This window comes from Grammomys surdaster, unplaced genomic scaffold (genome assembly GCF_004785775.1).
Source record: "Grammomys surdaster isolate TR1022 unplaced genomic scaffold, NIH_TR_1.0 269, whole genome shotgun sequence".
Taxonomy (NCBI): Eukaryota; Metazoa; Chordata; class Mammalia; order Rodentia; family Muridae; genus Grammomys; species Grammomys surdaster.
Window position 1 is genome coordinate 1,866,461 of NW_021604710.1, and position 26,564 is coordinate 1,893,024.

The 26,564-nt window shown below is 44.5% G+C and overlaps 1 protein-coding gene across 1 annotated transcript; it reads left to right on the forward strand.

The window, feature by feature from the left end:
• Positions 1–1,416: 1,416 nt before the first annotated feature.
• Positions 1,417–25,379, forward strand: Arhgef5 (Rho guanine nucleotide exchange factor 5). The gene is made up of 15 exons (XM_028776384.1): positions 1,417–1,510; positions 8,599–11,701; positions 12,207–12,264; positions 12,804–12,868; positions 13,069–13,322; positions 15,928–16,088; positions 16,633–16,785; positions 17,081–17,210; positions 17,439–17,513; positions 17,921–18,010; positions 19,226–19,383; positions 19,924–20,085; positions 21,366–21,436; positions 23,589–23,693; positions 24,666–25,379. Exons 2-15 carry the CDS (start codon positions 8,611–8,613, stop codon positions 24,821–24,823), a joined length of 4,731 nt encoding a protein of 1,576 aa, XP_028632217.1. The 5' UTR covers positions 1,417–1,510; positions 8,599–8,610; the 3' UTR covers positions 24,824–25,379.
• Positions 25,380–26,564: the final 1,185 nt, after the last annotated feature.

Here is a 26,564-nt window from a genome sequence, read left to right on the forward strand (position 1 = left end):
GCTCTGTGAATGCCCAGCTCCCTGGCTACACTGGCTGTGCCCAAGCAGCACTGCTGCCAGAGACCAGCAACTTCTAGAGCAGAAGTTGACAAGTGTGTGCTCCTACTAGAGATCAGGACTTTCTGATCCCTTACGTTTTCTCTCCCGGTCTAGAAGGAACTTTTTGACCAGCTTTAATTTTCTGATTCGCTTCACTCCTTGTTCTTAGGCCTTTGCTGGGTTTATGAAGCATGCTGGCCTGCCCTTATATGGCCGAATCCTAGTCTTGGCGTTTCTTATTATTTCCTGTATACTTCATTGCAATTCAGAGTGTGTCTAAGCTAGCTAAACTCTTTAAAGTTTAATCCTTCAAAAGAGCATGACGGAACTAGGGCAGTTTTTTTTGAACACTGCATTGCTTCAGGACTATCAGAGAGGAGGCCGTTCTCCCTCAGTCATGTTTTATTCTACAGGGCCTTCCGAACAACTGCTTTGCTTCTTCTGCCAGGGTCAATGCAGCAGCAGTGGACACAGAGATCAGGGGACAGTCTACCCACAAAAGCTGATTGGAGTTGTGGGCCACAGCACTCCTGAAAGAAAAACAGCCAAAGAGCCTGTTAATTCTCCTGAACACATATCATTATGGTACCTCCCAGAGCAAGAGATGGGTTTGGGTTTGGGGAGGGAGTCTATAGACAGAATATCCAAAGTTCCTGTCCATAGGTAAAAGAGGGGTGTGTGTGTGTGTGTGTGTGTGTGTGTGTGTGTGTATTCTCTCTCAGAATACCGGAAAGGATCATATAAACTGAGACATAAGATCTTAAAATGAACTCAGGAACATGGAGGCAAACAGAGGCTATCTACAGAAAAGACCTAAGAATGTTCCACATGCACCCAGTGAAGGGAGGGAGGAACACGGAGAGGCGGGTAGAGGGGGAGAGCCAGAGATAAAGAAACATAGTGACAGGGACAGAAGAACTTGAGCAAAAGAAACCCTTTATCTTATGGCAAACATCAAGGAAGAGAACAGTAAAGAAACACGCAGGCAATCACAAATCTCAGATATTCGGAAACAAGCCAAAGACAAACTCGAGGGGCAGAAAGTCAGCCAGGTCCGATGAGACTCCACTGGAGACTTAAAGAGGACCCACTGAGAAAGAGACACGCAGGGGCGTCCAGGGCCACACGGGACACCGGCGAGTCCTGTGCCCGGTTCTCTGACGCGGCTCCCTGGTGATTCCTGCCGGGGTTCTGTCCCTGGACGGCCCCGGGGTGCCGAGGGTGCAGCTCAGTCCCGCGGAGCTCGCTCTTCCCTGCTCTGCCCGGAGCTGCCCCTCCCCCGGGAAGGTGTGTCCCTGTTTCCTCACCTGAAACTTCCTTAGGAGAAGCCGGTCCCTCCCTCCCGTCCGGCGGCAGGGGCGGGCCGCGGGTGGGGCGCCGGGGCGGCCTGGCCTGGCTGGGGACCGCGGCGGGCGCCCGGACCTGGAGGGGACTCTCGGGCCAGCCCGGGACAGCATGTGACTCCGACCAGGTGGGTGCTCTCCTCTCTTGTCAGCCCCGGACTCTGGGTGGTCGTGGCGCCGCGTGAAGGTAAGGCAGGGGCGGGAAAGAAGAGAGAACTAGGCCTCCCCGGGGACCAGTCCCAGGCAGGTCCCGGGGCGCAGGCTCCGGAAACGGGGGGCTGGGCCAGTGGGCCGGCCTCCGAGTGAGGGGCTGAGTACCTGGTCGGGAACGGGAAGGGAGCCGGAAGGAATGGCCTCTTGGAAAAGTTTGCTTTCCAGCCAGGTCTGAGCCTTGGAAATGGGCACCCTGCCCCGCGATGTTCTCGGGCCAATAATCAGAACTTTTTTCCACCCTGAAAGTCGGGGCCCGGGGAAAGCTAACTCCTATGATAAAGAATTCTTGAGATTCAGTTTCTAGACGATTCCTTACCTGGAAGTGTCTTTTTTTTTTTTCCTCTCTCTGTCTTTCTTTTTTGTAACCAGGCCTGGGCCTTGCTTCGTTATCTTCGCGGCATTTATGTGCCTACGTATGTGTGAATCTGTGTACACACCTCTCTCCGCTGTTAACTAAGGCTTTGAAATCTGAAGCGGGGATCCTTGCGCTGAGTTCCGTCTCCCCCGTATACCTGGATATAGGGAGTTTCTTATTGGCCTCGGCACAAGGGTCTTAGGAATGTAAAAGAGCTGTTCGGAACAGCCAGCTAGATCGCGGGTGCAGGAGCCCGTTTTCAGAACCCTAGTTCGGGGCATCTTCTATAAATGCCTTTTAGCAGAACTGGTCAGGGAGAGCTTATCCTGGAGCCTCAGTTTTCAAGTTTTCATCCCCTCCGCTCACTCCCCTCCCCCTTTCCTGGATCTTGGGTTCTCTGGACAATCTTGTCCTCCTGTCGGCCTAGCAGTGAACTCTGGCCAGCACTGTGTCAGACTGAGGGGGAAGGGCACACCAAACAGGAGGGTTGAGAGGGTGGTTTTCCTTTCGGCTTCCTTCCTCCCTTGCTCTCCCACTGTGCTCCCAGCTTTACTTCAAAAGCACCAAGTCCCAGAGAAACAGCCCCCAGTGTGGCCTCTTCCTAGACTTCCTGCTTTATCTACACCTGGGGTATGCGAGCTTCTGGCTCTATCAAAACAGTTATCAATTGTTAACCAGTCTTCAGGTCTAAGATTGAAACCATGAACATTAAAAGAACATGGAGGGGGCAAGGGACAGCTTCTAAATTCTAAGTTTGTGGTAAAAGAGAGATGTAAGCATTGGAAGGAAGAAGTCAGAAGGGATGGATGTAAAGGGCTACCTCTTTTCAAAAGAATACAGAAATTGAAGATAAAGCCAAAGTTTTCATATATCCATTTTCCCTAGATGGTATGGTTGCCCATAATGTGGTTTGTCTAAAGTTGTGTGTGGTCACATTATAGACTTGTCTGTCTTTGGGATAAACAAGAAGACGTCATTTGTAGTGTCTGGAATAGTCACTTACTCTGGTGTGGACTGAAGTGGGATCTCCTGAGATGATGTTGAACAGAATGGTATAGATAAAAACAGGCGATAGACAGCCTCTGTTGTAAACAGGACCCTGTACCTGCCATGTGTGTAGAGTAAGCTGACCACTTGGAGTGTCTGTAAAGTATGCAGAAACAACGTCATTTGTGTGCCAAGAATAAACAAGTCACACCTTACCTGACTGGATGGCCCCACAGCCACCGGAGGGCCTGATGGCATAAGCATCCTCTCTTAAGAGTGTTCTTAATTTAAGACCATCTGGCCTCTAAGGCAATCCATGATATTTAAGGCATTACATTAGACAGTAGGTAAAAGATGCTTATTCCATTCTTTACTAGGTTGGTTGGACAAGTCAAAACAGCGGTGTCATACTCCACTTATTTTGGTGTCTTTGGAATGTTGAGGGTAGTAATGTCCAACACTGAATCAAGGTACATGTCTGTGTGGTGATCTTATGAGCTAAATGAAATGAAGAGGGCATCTTTTAGACTGAAAGTGGGCGATTTGTTTTCCTACTGTAGGCAGAAGTATAGATGCCATTGTAAATGCAGAAGCAATCCCAAGAGGTAAGGAAGGCTATCTTTGAAATCCTTTTACAACTGGTGATTAGAAATGAACAAGGGCTACAGTGTGGAGTCTCTGTGAGACTGGAGGTCTTACTGTGGTCTGCACTGTTCTGTTAATGGGGTGACTTGGAGCTTTGTCTATGAGGTCTTGAAGATGCGAAGTGTCTCAGGTCTGGAGAGAAAACAGTTCCCTGTGATGCTGTGCCCTGTCTCTCCCTGTGTGCAGATAGTGATTAGTCACCCCAGATGAGAAGGATATGAGGTTGTTTCAACTCTTAACGGAACAAGTAGTTAAAAAAATCTGTTTTACAGATTTCCTTTAGCTTCCTCCATATTCTAGCAGGGTCATGCCTGTTTGCATTGGATTATTAAGAGAGAATTAAGTATAAGAACTAAGGGTATGTGCTAACCTTGAGTTATAAACAAGTAGGTGGCTGGCTTTCTTCCTCTCTTCCCCCCCTCTCTCTTCCTCCTTCCCTCCCTCTTTCTTTCTTCTCTTTCTTTCTCTTTCTTTCTTTCTTTTTCTCTCTTTCTTCTTTCTTTCTCTCTCTCTCTCTCCCTTCCTTTCTTTCCTTCCTTCCTTCCTTCTTTCTTTCTCTCTCTCTCTTTCCTTCCCTCTTTCTTTCTTTCTTTCTTTCTTTCTTTCTTTCTTTCTTTCTTTCTGTGTTTTTGAGACAGAATTTCTCTTTGTAGTCCTGACTGTCCTAGAACTCACTCATTAGACTAGGCTGGCCTCAAACTTAGAGGTCTTCCTGGCTCTGCCTCCAGATTGCTGGGATTAAAGGAGCATGCCACTACCTCACAGTGACTACTGTATTTCTAAAAAGATAAAGAACATAGTTATGAGATCGCAGAAACAGACATGTAGTATATTCCTAGATCAGAACTGAAAATACCCACATAGCACATAGTGTATGTAGATGAAGTCTGGCAATGGCAGAAAGTCAGTTATAAATCCAGGGAGTCCTTCTTTTAAGGGTTTGATGATGTTGAGTGAGAAGGATCCAGACAGTACAGATGCTGGTGAGGAGAGATAACAGGGTTTGTCACATAGTTTTCTGAGGCAGGTAGGAGCAAGTTTCAGTCACCAAATACGTTATTTAACATGTGGCTGAGAGAACAAGGTCATATTATATGTCATTTGTACATTTTATATTTAAGGGCTAGGTAGAATAAATCACATACTGCTAGTTAACTGGAAAAGGATGTAAAAGTCCTTCAATACACGTGCATTTATGTTAATCACATATAGTTGCCCTATATAGATAGTATCTGCATCTGTGAGGTGACCAGGAACTTGTCACAGACCACATCTTCAAGGTGCCTAGGGACCTGCTTGTTTGGTTATGTCAGATTCTATTGCGTAGAGACTGCAAGGGTTGATTAAGTTGGTATGTGTGTATATACCACACACACACTTAGCAACTTAGCATGACAACAAAAGGCATTCTTACAGGTGGCTTTTAAACTACCTTTAAACCTGGAACAAACCAGAAAGTTGCACAGTTGGGTATAGTGAGGGTCCCACAGGCTGGCCCATGGTGTCCTCTCCTGTGTTGTGTGGTTGGAGACTGTGTACTTACAATAGACTCACATCAGGAGCCTTTGTTTCAGGTTTATATGTATCCTTTACTTAGGAAATGGAGTCTGTGGGCTTTCGTTTACAGTCTGCAAGTTGAGCAAAGTTTCTTGTTTCTAGGGATGTCTCTGCAGTCTTACAGTCTTCTATTTCTTTCCTACACATATTTAGCCTCTCAGATCTATGCCTGTACTTTCTATGACTTTTAAAGATAGCAATGAACTTTTTGTATTATGTTAGTTAATCTTCATTAGAACTGTGAAGGAAACAATGTCCCTATCTCTTATGGATAAGGAAGGGATATTTAAATAGATTAAATGATTCCTACAGTTGACTTAAATGGTAGCAAAGAATCATAAAGACAGAACTGAAAAGTACTCTCATAACTGCCCATCTTTTCCAAACACCATCAAACTTAAGGTAGAAAGGACTGCACAGTTAACATAGTAGAGGATGTGCGCTCACAGAGATGCCAAGATAGCTGGGAAATTTGACCATAAAACCGTAGGTAGTGGGGATTGCACAGTTCACACAGTAGAGAGTTCGCCCTCTTGGAGATCATGATACAGCTGGGAAATGCTAAAAAAGTTCTATGTGTTTTTCAGGAGAAGCAGAGAATTCTCTGGCACCAAATTCCAGCAGTAGAATACCACACATGAAGGCCCATAGCTAAGAGAGAGGGGGTGGAGGGCTGAGGGTGGAGGCAGGTGCTGAAATAGGAAGGCAAAGGCCAGATTGACTGTGTGTATGATCTTTGCTGAATTTTTGGGATTTATCTTAAGTCTAGTCAGAAAATATCAAGGCATTTAAACTATAAGTGGTATTTTGTGTGGAGAATGCACTGTAATGTGGAGAGTTTGGGGCTTGGCTGTGGGTATAAAGATATGTGAGTATAACTTGGAAAATCTTGTCCAGGAGGGGAACAAGCGATTTATTCTTTATGTTTAAAATATTTCTTGAGCACTTACTATGGGCTAATGTTGAGCTAGATGTAGGCAGCCGAACAAATCATGTCTCACACTGTCTGCCATTTTTTGGTGAGACTAAGGTTAAATCAGAACACATAATTACATAGTTGAAATGGTATAAATGCAAGGGAAAAGTGAAGTGATTTATAATTTCCTTTTTAATTACTTGAAATAGAACTGTAGTTTAAGCCCCTTGAGGAATTAGAAACCCAAAGCGTCAACCAAAACAGGATAATGGCATAACTATCAAGGAAAGTTCTGATGTGATTAGTGACAGCGACAACCAGCACCAGGTGTGATCTAGGGGATCCTGGCAGACTTCCAGCTATTGGAGCTGGTGAAGCAGGTGGCCGGAAGGGTCTGAAGACAGCACATAGGCAGAACTCGGTTTAGCTATTCAGAAGGTGTGCTCTGTTGGGAATGCATAGATACGACTTAAGTGGTTAGAGCACTGGTCCTCAGCCTCTGGTTTCAACCTCTTTGTGGGGTATTGAATGACCCTATCTTAGGGGGTCACCTAAGGTCACTAGAAAATACAGATATTTATATTACAACTCATAACAATAGCAAAATTACAGTTATGAAGTAGCAATGAAAATAATTTTGTGGTTGGGGGGGTCACCATAATGTGAGGACATGTTTTAAAGGGTCACAGCTTTGGGAAGGTTGAGAACCACTGGTTTAGAGAGATAATTCTGGCCTAGAGGAAACAAGGTAACGAGATGAAACATGGAAAAGACGGAGAGTGGGCGCTCAAGCTTCTTTTGAATTGTATAAGTTGAAACGGCATCTCTCCATTGTTTGCTGTTTTTTGTTTGTTTGTTTGTTTTTGTTTGTTTTTTTTGTTTGTTTGTTTTTGTACAGTAGGATATGAGGTGTTCCCTTGGAAGTGGAGAGTGGGGAGACAGGGTGAAAGGTCACAATGCTGGCAAGTAGTGAGAGGAGTTAGCCTGGTGAGGAGAGTATCATAATGAAGGGGGCCCAGCTTTCCCAGCCATGTTGACTAGAGTAAGTGGTGTTATCATAGCTTGCTGTTTTACAATAGCTGTCTCTATAGTTTAAAACAAAATTGTTCACTAGTTATAAATCACTGCTAGACACGGTAAAAATAGGAAGATGAGTAAAATCCAGAATCTGTATAAAGGATTCATCTGTTGCATATCAGCTGTAATAGCTTGACCTAGTTTAGTACCATGTCAACAGCTCAGGAGGATGGTTCTACTTCTGACACTGCCTCTCTGGGCTGTTAGATGTAGGGTGTGTCAGCCATCATGTCTGGTAGCTACTTGAGGCTGACTCACCCTGAGAGTCCAGAGAGTTGACAGGGAGAACTAGACAATGGCATAATAGAATCTCGAGGGCAATGACCACTGGGAGTTCCTGGAACTCCTTGACAATGGTCTTTAATGCTAATTGAATTGTTTATAGTCAGTTTTTCCCACAAGGGTGCAAGGTCAAACAGCAGCTTTGTCTTAGTCACTGCTGATTGTCTGATATTTTAAAGGGTCCCTAGGTAAATGTCTGTGGTGTGTGTTTGTGTGTATGTGTGTGTGTTGCACACACATAGATATGTATATTATAAAGGCCAGAACTGATGCCAGATATTTTTCTAGAAAGCTTTCCATCTTCTGAGAGAAGCTCTCACTGAACTGGTACTCATTGGTTGACTAGACTGACTGACCAGGAAGCTCTGAAGAGCCACCTGTCCCTGACCACACCCACACATGTTTTGGTTATAGACACACATGATTATTCCTGGGATTTTTATGGGCATGCTAGGGTTCTTATGCTTGTACATCAGGCCAACCAAACTATCCTCCATTCTCTTTTGGTAAATCTTCATTATACTTACCAATTGAACCATCGCCTCAATCCCTCTAAGTAAGTTCCTAATGACTACAGAGATGACTTAGCAGTTAAGAACATTTGTCTCTCTTGCAGAGGACCAGGGTTGAGTTCCTAGCACCCACATAAATGGCTCACAACCATATAACTCCAGTTCCAGGGGATCTGTTATCCTCTTCTGAATTTTGTGGGCACTGCATGAACATACAGATAGGTATAAATAAAAATAAAATTAAAAAATTTATATAGCTCAGTTTAATTTAAAAATAAGTAAAGTTATGCCGGGCGGTGGTGGCGCACACCTTTAATCCCAGCACTTGGGAGGCAGAGGCAGGCGGATTTCTGAGTTCGAGGCCAGCCTGGTCTACAGAGTGAGTTCCAGGACAGCCAGGGCTACACAGAGAAACCCTGTCTTGAAAAACCAAAAAAAAAAAAGAAAGAAAGAAAGAAAGAAAGAAAGAAAGAAAGAAAGAAAGAAAGAAAGAAAAGAAGTAAAGTTAAACAGGACATACACAAAGGCCAGCACGTGTGTCCGCTGTATACCTGTCTAGAATGATCCTAAATGGAACCAAAGGAGTTTCCCATTCATCTTATTTTTGATCTTTTCCTGTGTACACAGACACAGAAAAGGCACTAGAAACTTTTATTCTGTATTCTTCTTTAGGATCCAGCCCTGATGGAGGCTGAGGAGCCTGAACATGGAGTCTCCATACCCATCTCTGACATAGAAGAATTTAGAGCTATCTCTGAAGGTATCATGAGGAGCAGTCAGATCCCTGCCTTGGATCCGGAAGCTCAAGAAGGCCAAGAGCCATCCTATAAGTGGACAGATGGACACAGACCCTTGATGGACCAGTCAAAAGTGTTCAGGGACATGAGTGACCATACACCTAATAGTATGGCAATTTTCTTTAAGAAAGAATCTTCAGATGTGGAGACAAGCCAGGAAATTCTTTTGGCTGAGGCCTGTGACCCTCCAGACAAGCAGGAAGCTGTAACCCAGAGCCTTAAAGACAGACTGTCAAGAGCAATAGCTGCTCCTGAGTTCCTGGCCTGTGCTGTCCAGAAAGAATGGCTAGACATACCCAGCAAACTAGACAGCAGACTGGAGGCAGAATTGCAGCCTGAACTTATGTCTTTGACGTTGGCAGCAAGCAAAGAGAAAGAAGAGGAAGAAACCTCCCCAGACACCTCAACCCCTAGAGGATTTTGGCCTCCCTGTAAAAATCACCCCGATGAGGCTGACCAGACTGAGGACAGTGGATGTGAACTGCTTAGTCAGGGGAAACAGCTGCAGTTGGAGGAGACGCAAGAAAATCAAGGGCAAGAAGGCTTCCTCCAACCTCAGGAAATCCAGGAGGAGCAGCAGGGACAGGAAGTAGAAATTCAGGAGGAAGGAACTCTGAGTGAAGACATTTGTTTTGGTGGGCTCCCGGGAGAGCAGGAAGAGGTGGAAGAGGAGTTTAATGGCAATGAGGAAGAACAGAAGCAGGAACAGATCCAAAACTATATGCTACTTGGGGGACAACAGGAAAGTGGGGGGCTTGGTGGAGAATTAGAAGGTCTGAATTACCGTGAGAGGGGCCAAGAGGACAGGGAAAGGAGTGTTTGGGGTCAGAGAGATTCAGAAGAGGAGGGACAGGACCACGAATTAAGGGAGGAAGAGAGGAGGATAGCCACTCAGTATGCAGAGAACCAAAGGTTAGTAGAGAAATCAGAGGATGTAAGGAGAAAGCAGGAAGATCATGATCAAACAGTAAGAGTGATGCCTGTAGGGGACCAGAAGGAGGTTGTAGACTCAGGTGACAGGGTGCGAGGAAATTTGGAAAGTGTTCAGGCAGCAGTGGAAGGGACCAGACCAGGAGAGGACAGCAAGCCTTGTCTTCCGATGGCTTCGGTAGCTCCTGAGGTTTTCTCCCCAGGTACATTGTTCCCAGGTATTACTTCCTCTGTGGCTGATATTCCACAGATTCAGGGGGAGCCTGTGCCTGAGGAACTGGCCCTCCAAGCTCCTGCACTGGAGCCAACAGAAATGTCTCACCAACCCATTTCTCCAGCTGCCTCTTTTGCTCCTCAAGAATCCCTTGATAATAGGACTCACAACAGCCAGCAAGAAGAATTCAGGCTAAGGAAGGGGCCTGAGGTTGTCTCTGCTAGTACATCTGTGGCTCCTTCAGGGACACCAGATTTAACTCCTTTCACATCTCCCAGTGTTTTCCCCAGCACTGCCACCTTCTCAGCTGTTAGCTCTTCAGTTATCCTTCCTGAGAAGGAGGCCCTAGCAGCCTCTGTCTCAGCTGACACTCCACCTCGTGGATCATGTGAGACTCCTCCACTACCTGCAAAATCTTCCAGAGACCCACATGCCACCTCTGACACAGCCAACCCTCACAGCCCTCTTAGTAGCTACACTGGAGTCACCCAACATCTAAGAAGCAACTCGTTCCCAGGCTCTCATAGGACAGAGCAGACTCCAGACTCTATGGGAATGTCACTCTCATTCTCTCATTTGGAATTACCTCAGAGGCTCCCCAACCCAGCCATCTATGGCTCTCTGATCCCAAGAAGAAACAGAAGAAGTAGGGATGGGATCGTCTTTTCAGAATCCTCTACTGATTTTTTTGCTCTGAAACAGGACTCTGAAGAATTCACTTCAAATCCAGAGAGACCCAGCAATCCACATGGTAGTCAGCCATGGGCCTCCCCACAGAACTCAGCCTTTGCCATAGGCTCTCCTGCAAATGTTTCTTCTCCACCCACTGTCCCCATGGACATGACGATACCTGAAGCTTTGCCCCCTCCTCCCCCAGAGAAGAGACATAGCTACAGTCACAGAGTGGAGAGAGATGGCCTTCTTCATGCAGTAGCCCCTACACTGAAGCGGCATAGTCATCCTCCTCCATTGGCCCTAAGTTCAGGGCTCCATAGATCTTCTAAAGGCTCATTTCCCCTAGTTCCTGACTCCACTGTGGCAAGGCAGCACCGCCCTCTGCCATCTACCCCAGAAAGCCCCCCCCATACACAGACCTCCATCCCCTCCAGACTGAGATACAACAAACCGTTACCCCCAACTCCTGATATGCCTGAGTTCTGCCGTTCCTCCGCCCCTTCCTCTAATATCTCAAGGATGTACAGGCCTCTACCCCCAGTCCCCATCATAGATCCTTCTCAACCACCTCCACTACCCCCTAAATCCAGGGGGAGAAGCAGGAGTGTCCAGGGAGGAGTTATACATTCAGGAGGTCAAGCCAAACCAAGACCTACTAGTCAAGATTGGACAGTTTCTCTCTCTGTTGGACGGACCTCCTGGCCCCCAGCCACAGGCAAATCAACGGAATCTCTGCCTGCCACCAATAGGTGTAATAGTGAAGTATCCCCTGGCCTGGCTTTCAGCAACATGACAAACCTTCTCAGTCCCTCTTCTCCTACTACTCCTTGGAGTCCAGAGCTTCAGAGACCTTCCAGTAAGGATGAGTCAGGGCTCCCTGAAGGGTCTGAGCCTCCAGTGAGAGGATCATTTAGAAGATCAGCCCCTCAGGAGGAATTTGATAATACAAGGAGGTCAGCTTTAGGCTTAAGAAAGAAGTCAGAAAAACCCATCCACTCCCAACTGGAGAAGGCATCCAGCTGGCCCCACAGACGGGACTCAGCAAGAACATCAGAGAGTAGCAGTGATCAGATTGTTCTGGGCCAGGTATCCAATAAGCAAAAGGGCTGGAACCGGCAAGGCCTGCGTAGACCTTCAATTTTGCCTGAGAGCTCTTCAGGTGAGTATGGAGCAGAGATGATATTACCATGTATGTTAGACAACGCTTTTTATTCTATGTCTTCCCTCTGCAGGGTCTCTACTGCTCTCTCTGCAGCTTCATTCTCCTGCATCACCTACATCGACTCAGAAACTCATGACTCACCATGATCCCGTTGAATGTTCTCCCTTCCTTTTTCCCTTTTCAGCTCCTGCTTCCTCTGAAGCCCTCCTCTTTCTGAAGTTGCCAGATTCCCTCCATTGCTATACCTTTTGAAAATTTTAACGTACCCTTTCTTTGTGCATTTCCCATCTTGCCTGAAGGGTGGAGGCATCGCTAATATATCTTCTGTAATTCCTATCCTGACATGAGGGCCAGGGACACAGTGGGTACTGGGCTTTAGAATACCTTTAGTATTGTCTTCCAGATTCCAGTAGAACTGTCTTCCCTTTGCTTAGCTGTGGCTCCTGCTCATCCTGTCACCTACTCTAAATGTCCCTGTTGTGCCACCCATTTCGTGTTTCAGATTTACGAACTCCAGCTGTGGGAAGACTTCCTGGCTCTTCAGAGTCTGTTGTTTTTCGGTGAGTTGCCCTGTCTCCTCACTGACTCAACTGTACTGTCTTCATTTATGATACTAAGATTTCCATAAGAATTCAGTGGATAAAGATCCTGGAACCCAGAATTGCTGATACTTCTATGTCTAAAAATTTAAGAGAGGAAGAAAGAGGCACCAGGATTGCAGGAAAGGAAGGTGTTTGTACCTACCCAGTTCTGCCTGCTGTGTCTGAGTCCCCTGACGTCCTCCTAAGGCATATGGCTATATAGCAGTCTCCTTCCACATACTATTCAAAAGACCCCTGAGTTACAAAATAGGGTCATTGTTTGAGATGCCCCACTGCATTTATAAGTTCTCCCTAAGTCCTCAGGATCTCCCCTGGACTATGAGATAAGAGAGAAAGGTTGAATGGAAGGACCCTTGATGGAGATAGGCTGAAGCAACTTTCCTTCAGTCCTGACATCCCAGCATGTATATGGAAGGTTAGAGATTTTAAATCTAAAGTCACTCAGGGGTCTGCTGTCTCACAGTCAGTAAACACCTCAAAGCCTGCCTACTCCACAGGGAGAAGAAACCGAAGGAGGGAATGGGAGGTTTTTCAAGACGTTGCTCCAAGCTCTACAACTCCTGTGAGTACTTTAAAACAGATCTATAGACTTGTGTGTGCTTTCTGCTTAAAATGGGACAGGGAATCATGACTGCCAGCAATTGAGTGGTGGTGTCCAGAGAAAGGATTGCCAGAGGTCAGCTGTAGATGACAGTTTCTGGCAGTGAGCTTTACTCTGTTTTCTCAGGATTTTCTTTTTTTCCCACTCATCCTCACCCACAGCCCAGCTACTTTATCAGGAGTACAGTGATGTTGTTCTGAACAAGGAGATTCAGAGCCAGCAGCGGCCGGACAGCCTGGCCGAGCCACCTGGGATCTCTTCCCCACGGCATCGTCGAAAGGCACTGGTCTCTTCAGACTCCTACCTACAGCGCCTCTCCATGGCCTCCAGTGGCTCCCTCTGGCAGGAAATCCCTGTGGTGCGCAATAGCACAGTGCTGCTCTCCATGACCCACGAAGATCAAAAACTTCAAGAGGTATCACCAAGGCAGGGCAAGGGAAAGCAGTGGGGAAAAAAGTCATATTCGCTAATGTTTTAATCTCCGCCTCACCTCTGCCACCAAGGGCAGGCTGTCCTCACCCCACACTCACCTGTATATATAGTGACTGTTCACTGCCACACTAAAGAATATGAGCTGCTCTCAGAATTTAGCATCGTCCCTTCTTCCCTCGCTCATGCATGTGCCATCTACTCTTTCCTGTACTGGCTTGGACTCATACAGAGTACCATACCTCAGAATATGTTGAGGGGGGCGTGGGGGTAATTTCATCGGTGAGAATCTCCTCTCGGCATCTACCAGTGTTTCAGACAAGCCATATATTCTTCTGTGCTGGCTTCTTTGAAGAGGACAACTGGAAGTTGTCCTTTTATTTTTTGATTTCACTTAGGCTATATATATCCCTGCTTGGTCATCACCCCCAGGATTAAGACTTCAGGAGACATTGCTTGTCTGGTTCTAAACAGAGACCATTAGTAAGTTTTCCATGGGCAGATTCTCTTTTCAGATTTGTCTGAAGGAGGAGGTAGAACTTTTCTTCTCAGGGAGAAAATAAGACACAGTGGGATAGAGTAATACCTAAGTAATTGGTTATAACAATGATGGAGACACAATGCCTTTGTTAATATATGTTGCTTGACTTTGGCCAAATCGCTTGCTGTCTCTAAGCCATTTGTAAAACAGCTACAGAGAGTTACTGAGAGCACAAGAAAGATGAATGGTTACTACAGAACAGTCAGTCGGAGAATATTGACTATTTGAATGTAGGTGATGGAGGCCTGGGCTTCAACTAGTGAGATAATCTTGGATAAGCTATATAATTTAACTGCACGTTTTAAAATACAGGTGTTTAGAAGATCACTAACCTGCCCTGTGTTTATTAGTCAAATAGTGGGAAGATGAACTCTCTGAATCTTCAGCAAGCTAGGAAGTCACAAAGCTTCTGATCCTAGTCCTGATCCTTCTTGTCGTTGCAAGAAGACAGACCTCTCTATCACCACCTTATACATACATATTCATTTCATAAAATAACATCTTGGGAATCTGCAGAGTTCCTTCGCAGACTTTTATTCCTTTTGAAAATCGTGTTTTCTGAAGTATGTTTGTGGTGGTGGGGTGCTCAGTCTATCTATACAAGAAGACAAAACAATAACAACAAAAATCCTAAGTTTCAGAAGGTTAAGTGAGCCACTTTAAGCCATGTGGTCTTTGATGGTTATGTTGAGAATAAGCCTGCAATATCATGGTTTGGAGTTGTATAGAAAATTCAACTGTATGGTTGGCTATTTCAATGATCAGAGGGGATGCCTATTTTCCTCTCTATTTTTCCAAGTGGCCTGAGTTACCATGATAAGGAAAAGGAGTCCACTGCTCATGTCTATGAGTCATTGCGCCCCCTGCTGGAGCCTCCATGAATAGTCATAAGTGCTGGTTTTTCCTTTTAAACTGTAACTGTAGCATCTTCTCTGACATGTCCTGCTTCTTTTTATTCCCATCTCTCCTCAGACATCAAATTGAGCTTGTCACCTTCCTCTCTCCGTGACTCAGAGCTCTCTGGCTTAGTCCATGATTCCGTCATCTAGCCAGTTGCCTAATCAAAAGCAGGGTGTTGGCTTTGGCTCCTCCTCTTCACATCGCACTTCTAGCAAATAAGCAACGTCTTCCAAGTCATGTCTGATGACTAGCATAGTCCACTTTTCCACATGCCTATGAGTGACAACCCTTCCCCTCCCATCCAGACATGTCACCCAGTTTTTCAGCATGGCTCTTTCCTCTTCTGGCCTTTTTAACACATTGCTCAAAGGTGTTCTTATTAAAAAAAAAAAAAATAGAAAACCAAAAAATGACTCAGCTAATTCCGGAACCTTTTTACGTTTTCACATCTCTTTAAGCTTAGGTTGTGCTGCGTTGTTCACATGGTCCACTAGCTGTCATGCCTCATTCCTACGTGTCCCTCCGGCTTCAGTTTCCTTTTTTCTTTTCTTTAAAATGAAAGTTCTACAAGAGCTAAACTTATTTGTTTCTTTTCTAAAAGTAAACTTCGTTGTGTTTAAAAATATGAACCACCTTATTATGAGGTCTACCATAGTCTATTTGTTGGTAACATTTTTACCAACAAATGTGGTAAATCAAGATATCTGTGGCCGGGCAGTGGTGGTATACGCCTTTAATCCCAGCACTTGGGAGGCAGAGGCAGGCAGATTTCTGAGTTCGAGGCCAGCCTGGTCTACAGAGTAAGTTCCAGGACAGCCAGGACTACACAGAGAAACCCTGTCTCGAAAAAACAAAAAAACAAAAAAAAAAACAAAAAACAAAAAAAACTGTGATATCACAGTTATTTGTACATGAGTATGAATATATCTTTAAGTTTCTTGAGAACATAATGGGCTCTGATCATATTATTCAGTCTCTAAGTTAAATCTGGCATTCTCAAATATGCCCTCCTACACTAAGTATTATTACTATAACTGATGAAAAGATGTAGCTAAGTCAGTGCTCAACTCTAAAACGTTGTCCAGCAGCTTCCATCTACCAGACAGTTCATAAAAGTAGTCCTTAATCTTCCTCTTTTTCCATCTTCTAGGCCAAGTTTGAGCTGATCGTGTCAGAGGCATCTTACCTGCGCAGTCTAAACATAGCCGTGGATCATTTCCAACATTCAGCCCAGCTGCGGGCCACCCTGTCCAACCAGGATCATCAATGGCTCTTCTCTCGTTTGCAGGATGTACGAGATGTCAGCACCACGTGAGACTTCTTCCAAACTCCCTTCTGTCAAGCTTGCTATGCTTAGCCATTGAGGTTTCAGCTGCTTTTGTCCCACTTAGAAAACTTCTCTTTGTCAGAGTCTCAGATAAAAGTGAGCCTGGGTTCCCTCCATGATTCCTTCAGGGGTAGGAAGGGGGATAGGAAGAACATAGAAGAGGAGGGAGTGTGGAAGGTCACAGGTCTATTAATATAGATGAGTGACAAGTGCTTCCTGGCTTGAGAGTTTGCCTACTTTCTGGGTGTGTACTGCAGTGGACACAAGCTATTGAGAATCACTGAATGAATGGCAAACCAGAAGAAAAGAAGAAAAATAAAGAGAATAGTAGAATTCTATTTAAGTTACATCAGAAATAAACTAGTTACAATCTAGGGGAGGATGGTACTGCATGGCCAGGGCACAGAGCTAAGCAGAGTCAGAAGTTAGTGATTCATGGAATTAGTTGCATGCTCAGAATATACGGGACTGAGACGGATGCTGGGCTGAGGGCCCAGTAGCTCATGAGACTGTTTAAATACTACACAGGTTCCTTTCAGACCTAGAAGAAAACTTTGAGAACAACATCTTCTCCTTCCAAGTGTGTGATGTTGTCTTGAATCATGCCACAGACTTCCACCGAGTCTACCTGCCTTATGTCACCAACCAGACCTATCAGGAACGCACCTTCCAAAGTCTAATGTATGAATGATCCCTCTCCATTCCCTTAGTGGACATTGCAGTGACCTTGACTCAATCCCCAGCCCAGAGCCCTCTCCCATGAGTATATGTTCTTGTGCCCACTATGTCATCTGCCCCCTAAGTCTCAGCCCATTCCCCATATCAGGTCCTCTCTGCCATCATATCCAGACTGTGTATGTGGGCTCTTCCCATTCTTTCCTGATCCCAGATCCTCCACTATCTCCCACTTCCCCCACGTTCACTGAGCCCCCTTTACTCTCTGTCTCCCTTCTCACCTGAGGCTTGCTCCGTACAGGAATAGCAACAACAGTTTCCGAGAGGTCTTGGAGAAGCTGGAGAGTGACCCCATCTGCCAACGCCTGTCTCTCAAGTCCTTTCTGATACTGCCCTTCCAACGCATCACACGTCTCAAGTTGCTGCTCCAGGTATGACGGATACTTCTTTGGTCCAATTCCCTTGACTCAAAGACATGATCGTGGAAAGTTTGGAGGCAAAAAGTCATCCATTCATTTGTGAAGTTTCCACAACATGTGGAGGATGTGAACAGTTTCCCAACTGTCCACATCATCTTTCTCAGAAATCGTTGCTTTTGGAACTATGTCCCTGACTTGTCCTTCCTCCCATCTGGCTCTTGTCCACTATTTGTTCCACAGAACATTCTGAAGAGAACCCAGCCTGGCTCCTCAGAAGAGGCAGAGGCCACAAAGGCACACCATGCCCTAGAGAAGGTAGGTAGCCATCATATCAAATAATCTATAAGGGATATATAACTATTCAGGGATTAGTCTTCCCTCTTCCCCCAATACTCATGACTGAGAAGAGCAAGGGAGATGGGACCATACTAAAGGGAGAGCTCAGCCACCTTCTGGCATCTACCAAACGTATTTCTTCACATTCCAAATCTAGCAACTATGTTCCTGATACCACAGTCCCTCATCCCAGTATGTTCTCTCAGGTCACGTAAAGTATTTATTTCATCATCCCAGTACATCACTTTCATGCTGCTTTACACAATTCCAGCCTGGTAGAAAAGACCGAGCTTTTCAGGCATCCTTCCAGGTGGCCTTAAAGAGGACTTAGGGGCAAGACCCTAACACAGTAATCTTCCCCTTTCTTTTCCCTGCTCCATTCACAGCTGATCCGAGACTGCAACAGCAATGTGCAGAGGATGCGGCGGACAGAGGAGCTCATCTACCTGAGCCAGAAGATTGAGTTTGAGTGCAAAGTGAGCGGTCCCTGCACACCTCCCTGCCTATGCATCTCTTTAGCATGTCATACAGAGCACCCTTTAACACAGTCATCCAGCCTCCAGTGGTTCTACCTCTCCTTCTGTCCATTTCTGGAATATGCAAATGATCACTTCATTCCACAAGACATGTTGATAGGTGGAGGCATCGAATTACATGTGGATTTTATTACATATTGGTGTAAAAGTAGAGGATGCTGGTCTATAGATATAGCTGTGTGTATGTGCATAAGGAAGTGGTCAAGATAATCAGAAAAGAGGGAGGGGCAGTAGTTACTAGAGAAGGAGGAGGAGCACCCAACAAATGGATAGAAGCAATTTCCCAGAATAAGGATATATAAAAATTTAGGTGTGAGGAATGCCTGACTCACTTATTTTATCAGATCACTTTCACCCTAACCAAAGTAACATGCCAGAAACCTCAAAATCTCTTGTTCAAACAAACGTGAAATTGACTTTCAACACTGAAATTGCAGTGCATTACAGATCACATCATTACTTCCCTAAAAGAGAACAGAAGTCCTTCTCTAAGTTTTCCAGGAGCTCTTTACCAGGCCCCAGCTCGAGGCAAACCCCACCTAAAATCCTTCTCCTCAACTCCAGCCCAATTCTGATCCTGCCTGTTTTGGCTCTGACCATCATTAAGGAAAGAAGCAGATAACATAACTGCCCCGAGCTTTGGTTTCCATGATGCTGTGTTGTGCCCTGACTGTTCATTGACATGTTCTGCGTGGGCTCACAGACTTCTGCCCCCACATCATCTCTTGTTAGATCAGAGTCACCTTCCTTTGAGGATGTATCTATATGAGTACAGTGTAGTTGGGGTTCCAAGAGAAACAGTCTGGACGGCTTGGTTTGCAGTGGTTCTCAACCTATGGATCACAATCCCCTTGGGAAGTTGCACAGAAGATAGCCTGCATATCAGCTGTTTACATTATGATTCATAACAGTAAAATTCAAACGGTAAACAGTAAGATTCAAACAGTAAACAGTTATGAAGTAGCAACGAAATATTTTTTATGGTTGGGGGGTCACCACAACATAAGAAACTGTATTAAAGTATTGCAGCATTTGGAAGAAGGTTGAGAACCATTGCTTTAGAGCAAGAGGGAACATCTGGGATTGGTGATCGGGAGGTTGGACAGGACTGACAGGAAGCTCATGACCTGCCCCTTCTCTCTTCCTGCTCTGTAGATTTTCCCACTTATTTCACAATCTCGATGGCTGGTGAAGAGTGGGGAGCTGACGGCCCTTGAGTTCAGTGTCTCCCCAGGGCTGAAAAGGAAACTGACCACTCGTCCAGTCCACCTACATCTCTTCAATGACTGCCTGTTGCTGTCTCGGCCCCGAGAGTCAGTGGCTGGAATGGGAGGCCAGGGCATACAAGAGAATGAGATAGGACCAGAGGGACACCAAATGACCTGCTGCCAAGGAATCCCTTTTTAGTCAGACAACTCACAGTCTGAGTCATGAGTCAGCTTAGAGAACAGAAGTGGGAATAGTGTCACCAAACCCGTCCCATGCTATAGACATGAGTAGACTGCAGTAAACTAAGTTTATTTATGGCTTCCTTGGCTTGTGCCCAGCATAATAGCCAATACAGCTATTTGACTAATTTCAGAGCTGAAACCCTGGTCATTAGGACCTCATAAAGTTAATATTGGTTCTTATCTCTTTAACTCCTTAAAGTAGTGAATATCACTCCTGCAGTAAATAGTTGGTTGAGACATTGAGGCTATTCTATTCAGCACAAGTTCAAGCCCTCATATGGTTTTTATATGAATATAGTCTGTAGAAGCTAAGGGCAGGAAGTTTCAATCCAAGACTAGAGGGTGAGGGTGGATGAAGTACCAAAACTATAGACTCAGACGTAAAAGATTTCTATCTTGCAGGGGTAGTCGGTTCCTGGTATTTGACCATGCTCCGTTCTCGTCCATCCGAGGGGAGAAGTGTGAAATGAAGCTGGATGGACCTCACAAAAACCTCTTCCGTCTCTTTCTCCTGCATAACGCACAAGGCACCCAAGCTGAATTCCTCTTCCGCACTGAGACTCAGTGAGCCTGGGCTGGGCATAGGAGTTGGGGGTGGGGTGTCCTTGCACGGGAACATCCAGACCATGACTCAGCATTTCTGGGGTCATTCGTAGAAACAAGAACCTAGAGCTAAGTGATAACTTGAAAAAGATTCAGTGTGGGGTGAAGGTATGAAGTTGCCACCACAGTTGAACATCTGTTTTATAGCTTGTACTCAAAAAGCACAAGGTCTGTGCGACGTAAGGGAGCTGAGTTGGCATGGAATGAGCCGAGAATTGGATTACTGTCTTTGTGAGTGGTCAGCTCATCTGTGTAACCCAGCGCCAAGGCTGGTGGGCACTTATGTTAATAAAAAACACCTTGTATGACATCTGATTTTCCTCTGTCTCCTAGCTTCATCCTCTGTTTAGCAGAAATCTATAGTGTTAAGAAATACGAGTTGTAATCTTTCTGATGATAATAACAAATCCACATATATCATACAAATTTTGAGAGCTAAAATAACTGTAGAATCTGGCGCACCAGTATAGCTACTAAAGAAAGAACATCCAGTAGCTTTCCTGGCGCTATAAGAGACAACAGGAAGAGCTTCTCTGTAAGATTATTAAACACATCTGGGCTTAAGGCTCCATGTGATACAGATGCTTTTCAGATTGATTTTGGAAGACATTTCAAGTGGGATCAATACTTTCTATCTCTACTCATGTAACAGAGAAGGTAGTGTGCATGGGTTTGTATTCTGGATTTCACCCAAGACAAATAACCAGAAGTAGATTTGTATTCTTTTGTAGAGATTTGGGTAGCATCCTTTTGGAAAAGTGAAAGTGCCATTCTCAGTAACCAAAGACCACTGAGAAGCAGAGGATAATACAGGCCAAGATTACATTATACAACAACAATGACTTGGCTTAATTAGTATCAAATAGTAATTTTCAACTTAGATATTTGATTGAAAGGAGGTGAGTGACGATCAAGAGCCCTGCGAAGTTGTCATGTCTAAACAGATGAGTGATCTGTTTGGTATGATTTCCAGACTGGAAAATGTTCATTTGTATGACTGACAGTTCGCCTTATGACTCTCCAAGATATGCCTGGAGGGAGAAAGGAAGGATAAACTCGATCCACTAATGTATAGTGCAAGATCATACTGTGTTTCCAACCAGGCAGGATCCCATTGCCTTTTAGGAGTCATTAGATTAGCCAAGTCCTTCCTGTAGCCCTCTGCCTTCCCCACCATCGGCCCTCAGCCTATGTGCCCCTAGACTGTAACTGAGGCTAAGACTTTCCTTTGTTTTTTTCAGAAGTGAAAAGCTTCGGTGGATCTCAGCCTTAGCCATGCCCAGAGAGGAATTGGACCTACTTGAGTGTTACGGTGAGTAAGGATATAACAGCGAACATGGCAGTGTCTGTAGTCTCCTTTGGATGAAGGGTAGTGTGCTGTGTGGTAACTCTAAAAGCCTTCTATTTATTGCTTTTCCTTAGAATTTCATGGTAGATTGCTGGAGGCAGAAGCTTAAATACTTCGGTTGTTAACAACCGTCCTTGTGGCAGTACCTTTCCTTGAGCATTCACTGCGTTAGGCAAATGTTTGTTCTTTGTGAAATATATATTCCTTTAAGTCTTATCTGCTGTGATTCTGACTTAATTTTACCAATTGAAGATGTAAGAGGGAAACAAGGGGGGGTGCTCTGGCTGTAATGGGGATGGCAAAAAAGCTACACAGATTTGGCCTGACTGCAGCCGGATAGCTAAGTCTGCCTACTCAGAGCACACAGGAGTAGCCACAGCCCAGAGGGTATCAAAGGAACACTAGGATTTTGTGGGAAACAAGAACAAAAGAGTGTAATGAACCTGAGAAAGGGATCTAAAAGACTCCGTGCTGTTTACGTGCTGTGCAGTTCAGTAGTTAGCTTAGTTTGTGGTGGTAGAGAGGGTAGCAAGGAACTACTTCACTTACAGCATTTCACTTCTGTGGATGGAAGATGAGCCTTAGAAAAAAGAAGTACACTGCTAATAATGTAACATTCATTCTACTTATTTTCTGCAAAATCAGTGCACAGAAGTAAAGTGTAAAGACAAATCCATCTAAGATAGATTGCTTCTAGAATAGGCGTATTCTAAACTTTGTTATCTGGAATTAATTACAATCCATGGAAAGCTGCCCAGCTCTTAAGAGAGCTTGTAGAATTTCCTCATGTATCATTGATCAATAATCATCTTGATCAATTACAGATGAGGAAACTGAAGCCATAAGGGAGGGAGGGCACATAAGCCATCCATAAAGTTTAATGGTAGAAGGCTATTTTTAAAGGCATGGGATCCTTTATCTGGTACAAGGAAGAAAATGATGCAAGATTCATAGACTTCAATTTTGAATCTTATTGGGAGAGCTGTGAATTAAGTTGTGAGTTCTATGCTGAACATACTGGCAACCACTTGAAGTTTCTGATTGTGACGATGCAATGTCACAGATCAAGTGCCAAAATTCTCATGTGCCGTCTTTGGTCCCATTAGTAGCCTTTATTACCAGCCCCCATCTGGCCTGAAAGTCTTGTGACCATTATGTAAAACTTGTGGATGTATTTATTATTAATCTTAGTAGACAATTAGCTTCACCAGCCCTAAAGCTGTTAGGTTAAGATAATGTCTCCAACCTAAAGGAGAGATGTTTCCTTTCTGCTATAACCTGCCTACCCAGGGGCCTCACCAGTGTATTGTCAATTATATTATTCATGCCTTGCTTTTGTTCTCTGACCATAGAAGTAAACTCTTCCACAGTGGAATATGTCATTCATGGCAACATGAGTCTATGCTTCCAGGTCATGGTCACTTGTATTTGGCTCGGAACATGCTACCTTTTGCTCTCTTTAGAACACACTCCACGCTTTGGACTAGCAAAGTAAAACATGCACATGGAACAGTTAGATAAGTGATACCTGGTTCCCCTTCAATAGTCAGTTCTAAAAAATTCAAACTCCACTGAAGACAGAAGGATTAGGGAATATTTCAGAAGGAAGATGGAACTTCAAGTATTCGTCATGATGATTAATTAAATGTGGTCACATGATATTTTCCAGGCATCTTCCCTAGAGAAGTAGAACTTGTAAAAGTTAGATCCCATACTGATCCTTGTGTTTCTTTACTGACATGTTTGATCCCTGGGAGATAAAGATTGTCCCAAACACCTCTTCTTTGTTGTCGTTGTTATTTGTTTCTAGCTTTTATTTTGTGGGATTTTGTTTGTTGTTTTTGTTTTTGTTGTTTTTGTTTGTATTTGTTTGTATTTTTAGACAGGGTCCCACTATGTGGCCCTGGCTGTCCTTACTGGGTAGAGCAGGCTTGTGTAGAACTCACAAAGATTCCCTTGCATCTACCTCCTAAGTGTTGGGGTTAAAAGTGTGGGCCAATGGCTTCTTTTGTCTATGATCCCACACTTGTCTCTACCTCAAGTTCTCCCACACTTCCCTCATAATTCCTCATGTGTGTCCTACACTGCTCCTAACCTTCACTCTCCTCTTCTGAAGACTGGCCACAGGTTCAGTGCCACCGCGCCTACAAGCCCCGAGAGAATGATGAGTTGGCACTAGAGAAGGCGGATGTGGTGATGGTGTCTCAGCAAAGCAGTGATGGTAAGAGGGAAGATCCCTGAGCCGGAGGTGGGCCCGCAGAGGCTGGATAGAGATATACCAGCTTTCTAAGGCTGCTGTAACAGAGTACTGAAAGCTTATTGGCTGGTAACAACAGTAATTTATTCTCTCAAGGTTGTGGGGTTGAGAAGTCCCAAGTCAAAGTGTCAATGGCTCTTCTGAAGGTTCTAGGAAGAGTCTTTACCTTGTCGCAATCTCACAGGCTTCAAAATGGCTGCATAATTCTAAGCTCTGTATACATGTCCTGCAGCTCTCTTCCTTCTGAGTGCATCTAAATTACCCCTTCTATAAAGAGACCAATTCTGACTGATTGATGGACTCCAGGGTGGCCTCAATGTAACTTCATTAATTGTATTTGGAGCAGTTTTGTCCCCAAGTTTCATTGGTGTGAAGAGACAACCATAACCAAGACAACTCTTATAAAGGAAACTTTAACTTGGGATGACTTACTGTTCCAGAGTTTCAGTCCATTATTATCGTAGCAGGAAACACGGTGGCACACAGACAGCCATTGTGCTGGAGAAGGAGCTTCGAGTTCTACATCTTGATCCACAGCAGAAGTGAATGCCACATGAGGCCTGGCTTGAGCTTCTGAGATCTCAAAGCACACTTCTTCCAACAAGGCCACACTTCCTAATAGCACCACTTCCTATGGACTTATGAGGGCCATTTTTATTCAAACTTCCACACCAAGTAAGAACAGATTTCAAGTTACCAGGGTATTAGGTTATAAATAAATACTTTGATGGGCAAAATTCAACTGATAGCAGGGAAGAAGACCAGAGACATCCATACTAGGGCAGCCATTCCATATATGCATGGCTGGACTTTTCATGGTGGAGGATCCTGGTCCATTCAGTCTCAGGATATTAATTAACTTTCATCAAAGAGGTCCAAGAAGTTAGCATGAACCCTTATCATCTAACTCTTCTTTCCTCTTACTGTATCCTGCAGGCTGGATGGAGGGTGTGAGACTCTCAGATGGGGAGCAAGGCTGGTTTCCTGTCCAACAGGTAGTGTTCATTTCAAACGCAGACGTCCGTGCTCAGAACCTCAAGGAAGCCCATCGAGTCAAGACTGCCAAACTACAGCTGGTAGAACAGCAAGTCTAAGTGTTCTTAGTGAGGAGTCTTCTGAGATCATGAACAAGCATTCCTGGAGATGGCTAGTCCTAGAAACCTGCTGCAGAAGCCTTCTAGGGACTGGGAACTTGGTCTTCTGAAAGCCCAACGATGAGCTTAGTCCCTTACACCAGTACTTCTTTGCATTTTGTGCTTGGTAGGGAATATTGAGTGACTGCACACTGGATTCTGGGATCCTTTCTTCATAGGAAAAGGGACTGTGGGGCCTGAGCCTAGGTGCTGTACTTCTGCGACCAGATGGTACTTGTACATCATCCGCTACTATAGTGCAGATTCAGAGCTGACTGGATGTAAGGTTGTGGACATATGTTACCGTATAGACATCAGCCCACTCACTGGAGGGAGGTGTTTAATTGGGATTGGCACATCAGGTGGGAAGGTAAACCTGGTGACCTCTAGAATATCTTCCAATCTGAGATTGTCCTCAATGCATGTGCCCCTGCAATCCTTGTTTCTTGGTGGCAATGTGAGGGTGGCATTCTCTCACTCTAATAAATTTGGCACTTCTCTGAGTGTTTTCTTCTCAGATTACCTAGTACTCACTGAACAAGATTTACAATGCGGAGTCTCATAAGAACTCCAGCCTATATGGCGTGTCATGAAAGCCCAAACCGGTGCACAGATTATATCGGCTACTAGCTTCTTCTAATAAGTCCTAGAAGCTTAGCCAGTAGCTCTGCTTTGTAGCTTCAGAGCGTGTAGAAGGAATTAGAAGGCACAAGTGGGTAAAATGAGAGCCCATTCATATAATTTAGCACATCCATAGGCACAGATAGGCTAATTTGGGTGGATTTGGTAAATGCTGTTCCAACCATGTAAGACTTTCCATTGTGACTTTAATTGCACTGAAGATGTGAGCCTAGGTGTTCTATCTTTGTGAAAGTCAGTGGGAAGAGTCCTAGGATCCAATTGCCATGCTGTCATGAGGTCAATTGGTCCAAATCCTTAAACAGCACCCAATCAATACACTGCAAAGTCTGAGCCAAGCAAACAGTGACTCATTTTCTGTCCCTTTTAACATTGTCTTTCTCCACTGAAGAATGTCATCATCATTGTTTTTCTTGTCTAGCATCCCACAGACAGTACACAGCATCCTTTGTCCCATCTTTGAAGCAGGATCCTTATAGTCCTTCCTTACTCGTACGATTATATTTTATGACCAGGAGGACTCAAGGGCAGAGTCCTTTGTGCATTGCAGCTTTGCACAAAGGTAAGGATGAAGCCAAATGCGTTGATAACAATTTAAGTAAAATATGTTAACAAAGTTAATAATATATGTTATTGTAACATAGTAATATTAACTCAACACACTGCTTTTTGAATCCATTCTAAAATTCAAGCTTGCTTGCCTTTTTAAAAACACACTAATATTTTATTTGAGGCCACATGAGTACTAAATCTACACTACGGATAGTTTTAGAGAAGTTGATATGTTCACAACTGACTTTAATATCGTGACATATTTTATATATGTATATAACATGTAATTTAATGACATTCATATTAATGCCTTTGATAATTACATGCTAAACTATTTGTATAAGTATCATTAGAGTACTGGCCATACAACATGAAGAGAGTTACATGCAACCTTGCAATTTCCAGGCAAGTTCTCTAGTATTTCTTTAGAGGTAAAAATAAACCATTTCTTAATGGTGGATGTGCAGGCAGCTTTGCATTATCTGATTGTTTCAGGTTATATATATATATA

Bases quoted from the DNA above. Each gene is read 5' to 3' on its own strand.
- Arhgef5 (XM_028776384.1), top strand. From the start codon at position 8,611: ATGGAGGCTGAGGAGCCTGAACATGGAGTCTCCATACCCATCTCTGAC. The intron at 19,384-19,923 runs GTCAGTGGCTGG...TCTATCTTGCAG, and splicing joins TTGCTGTCTCGGCCCCGAGA to GGGTAGTCGGTTCCTGGTAT. The intron at 23,694-24,665 runs GTAAGAGGGAAG...TGTATCCTGCAG, and splicing joins GTCTCAGCAAAGCAGTGATG to GCTGGATGGAGGGTGTGAGA.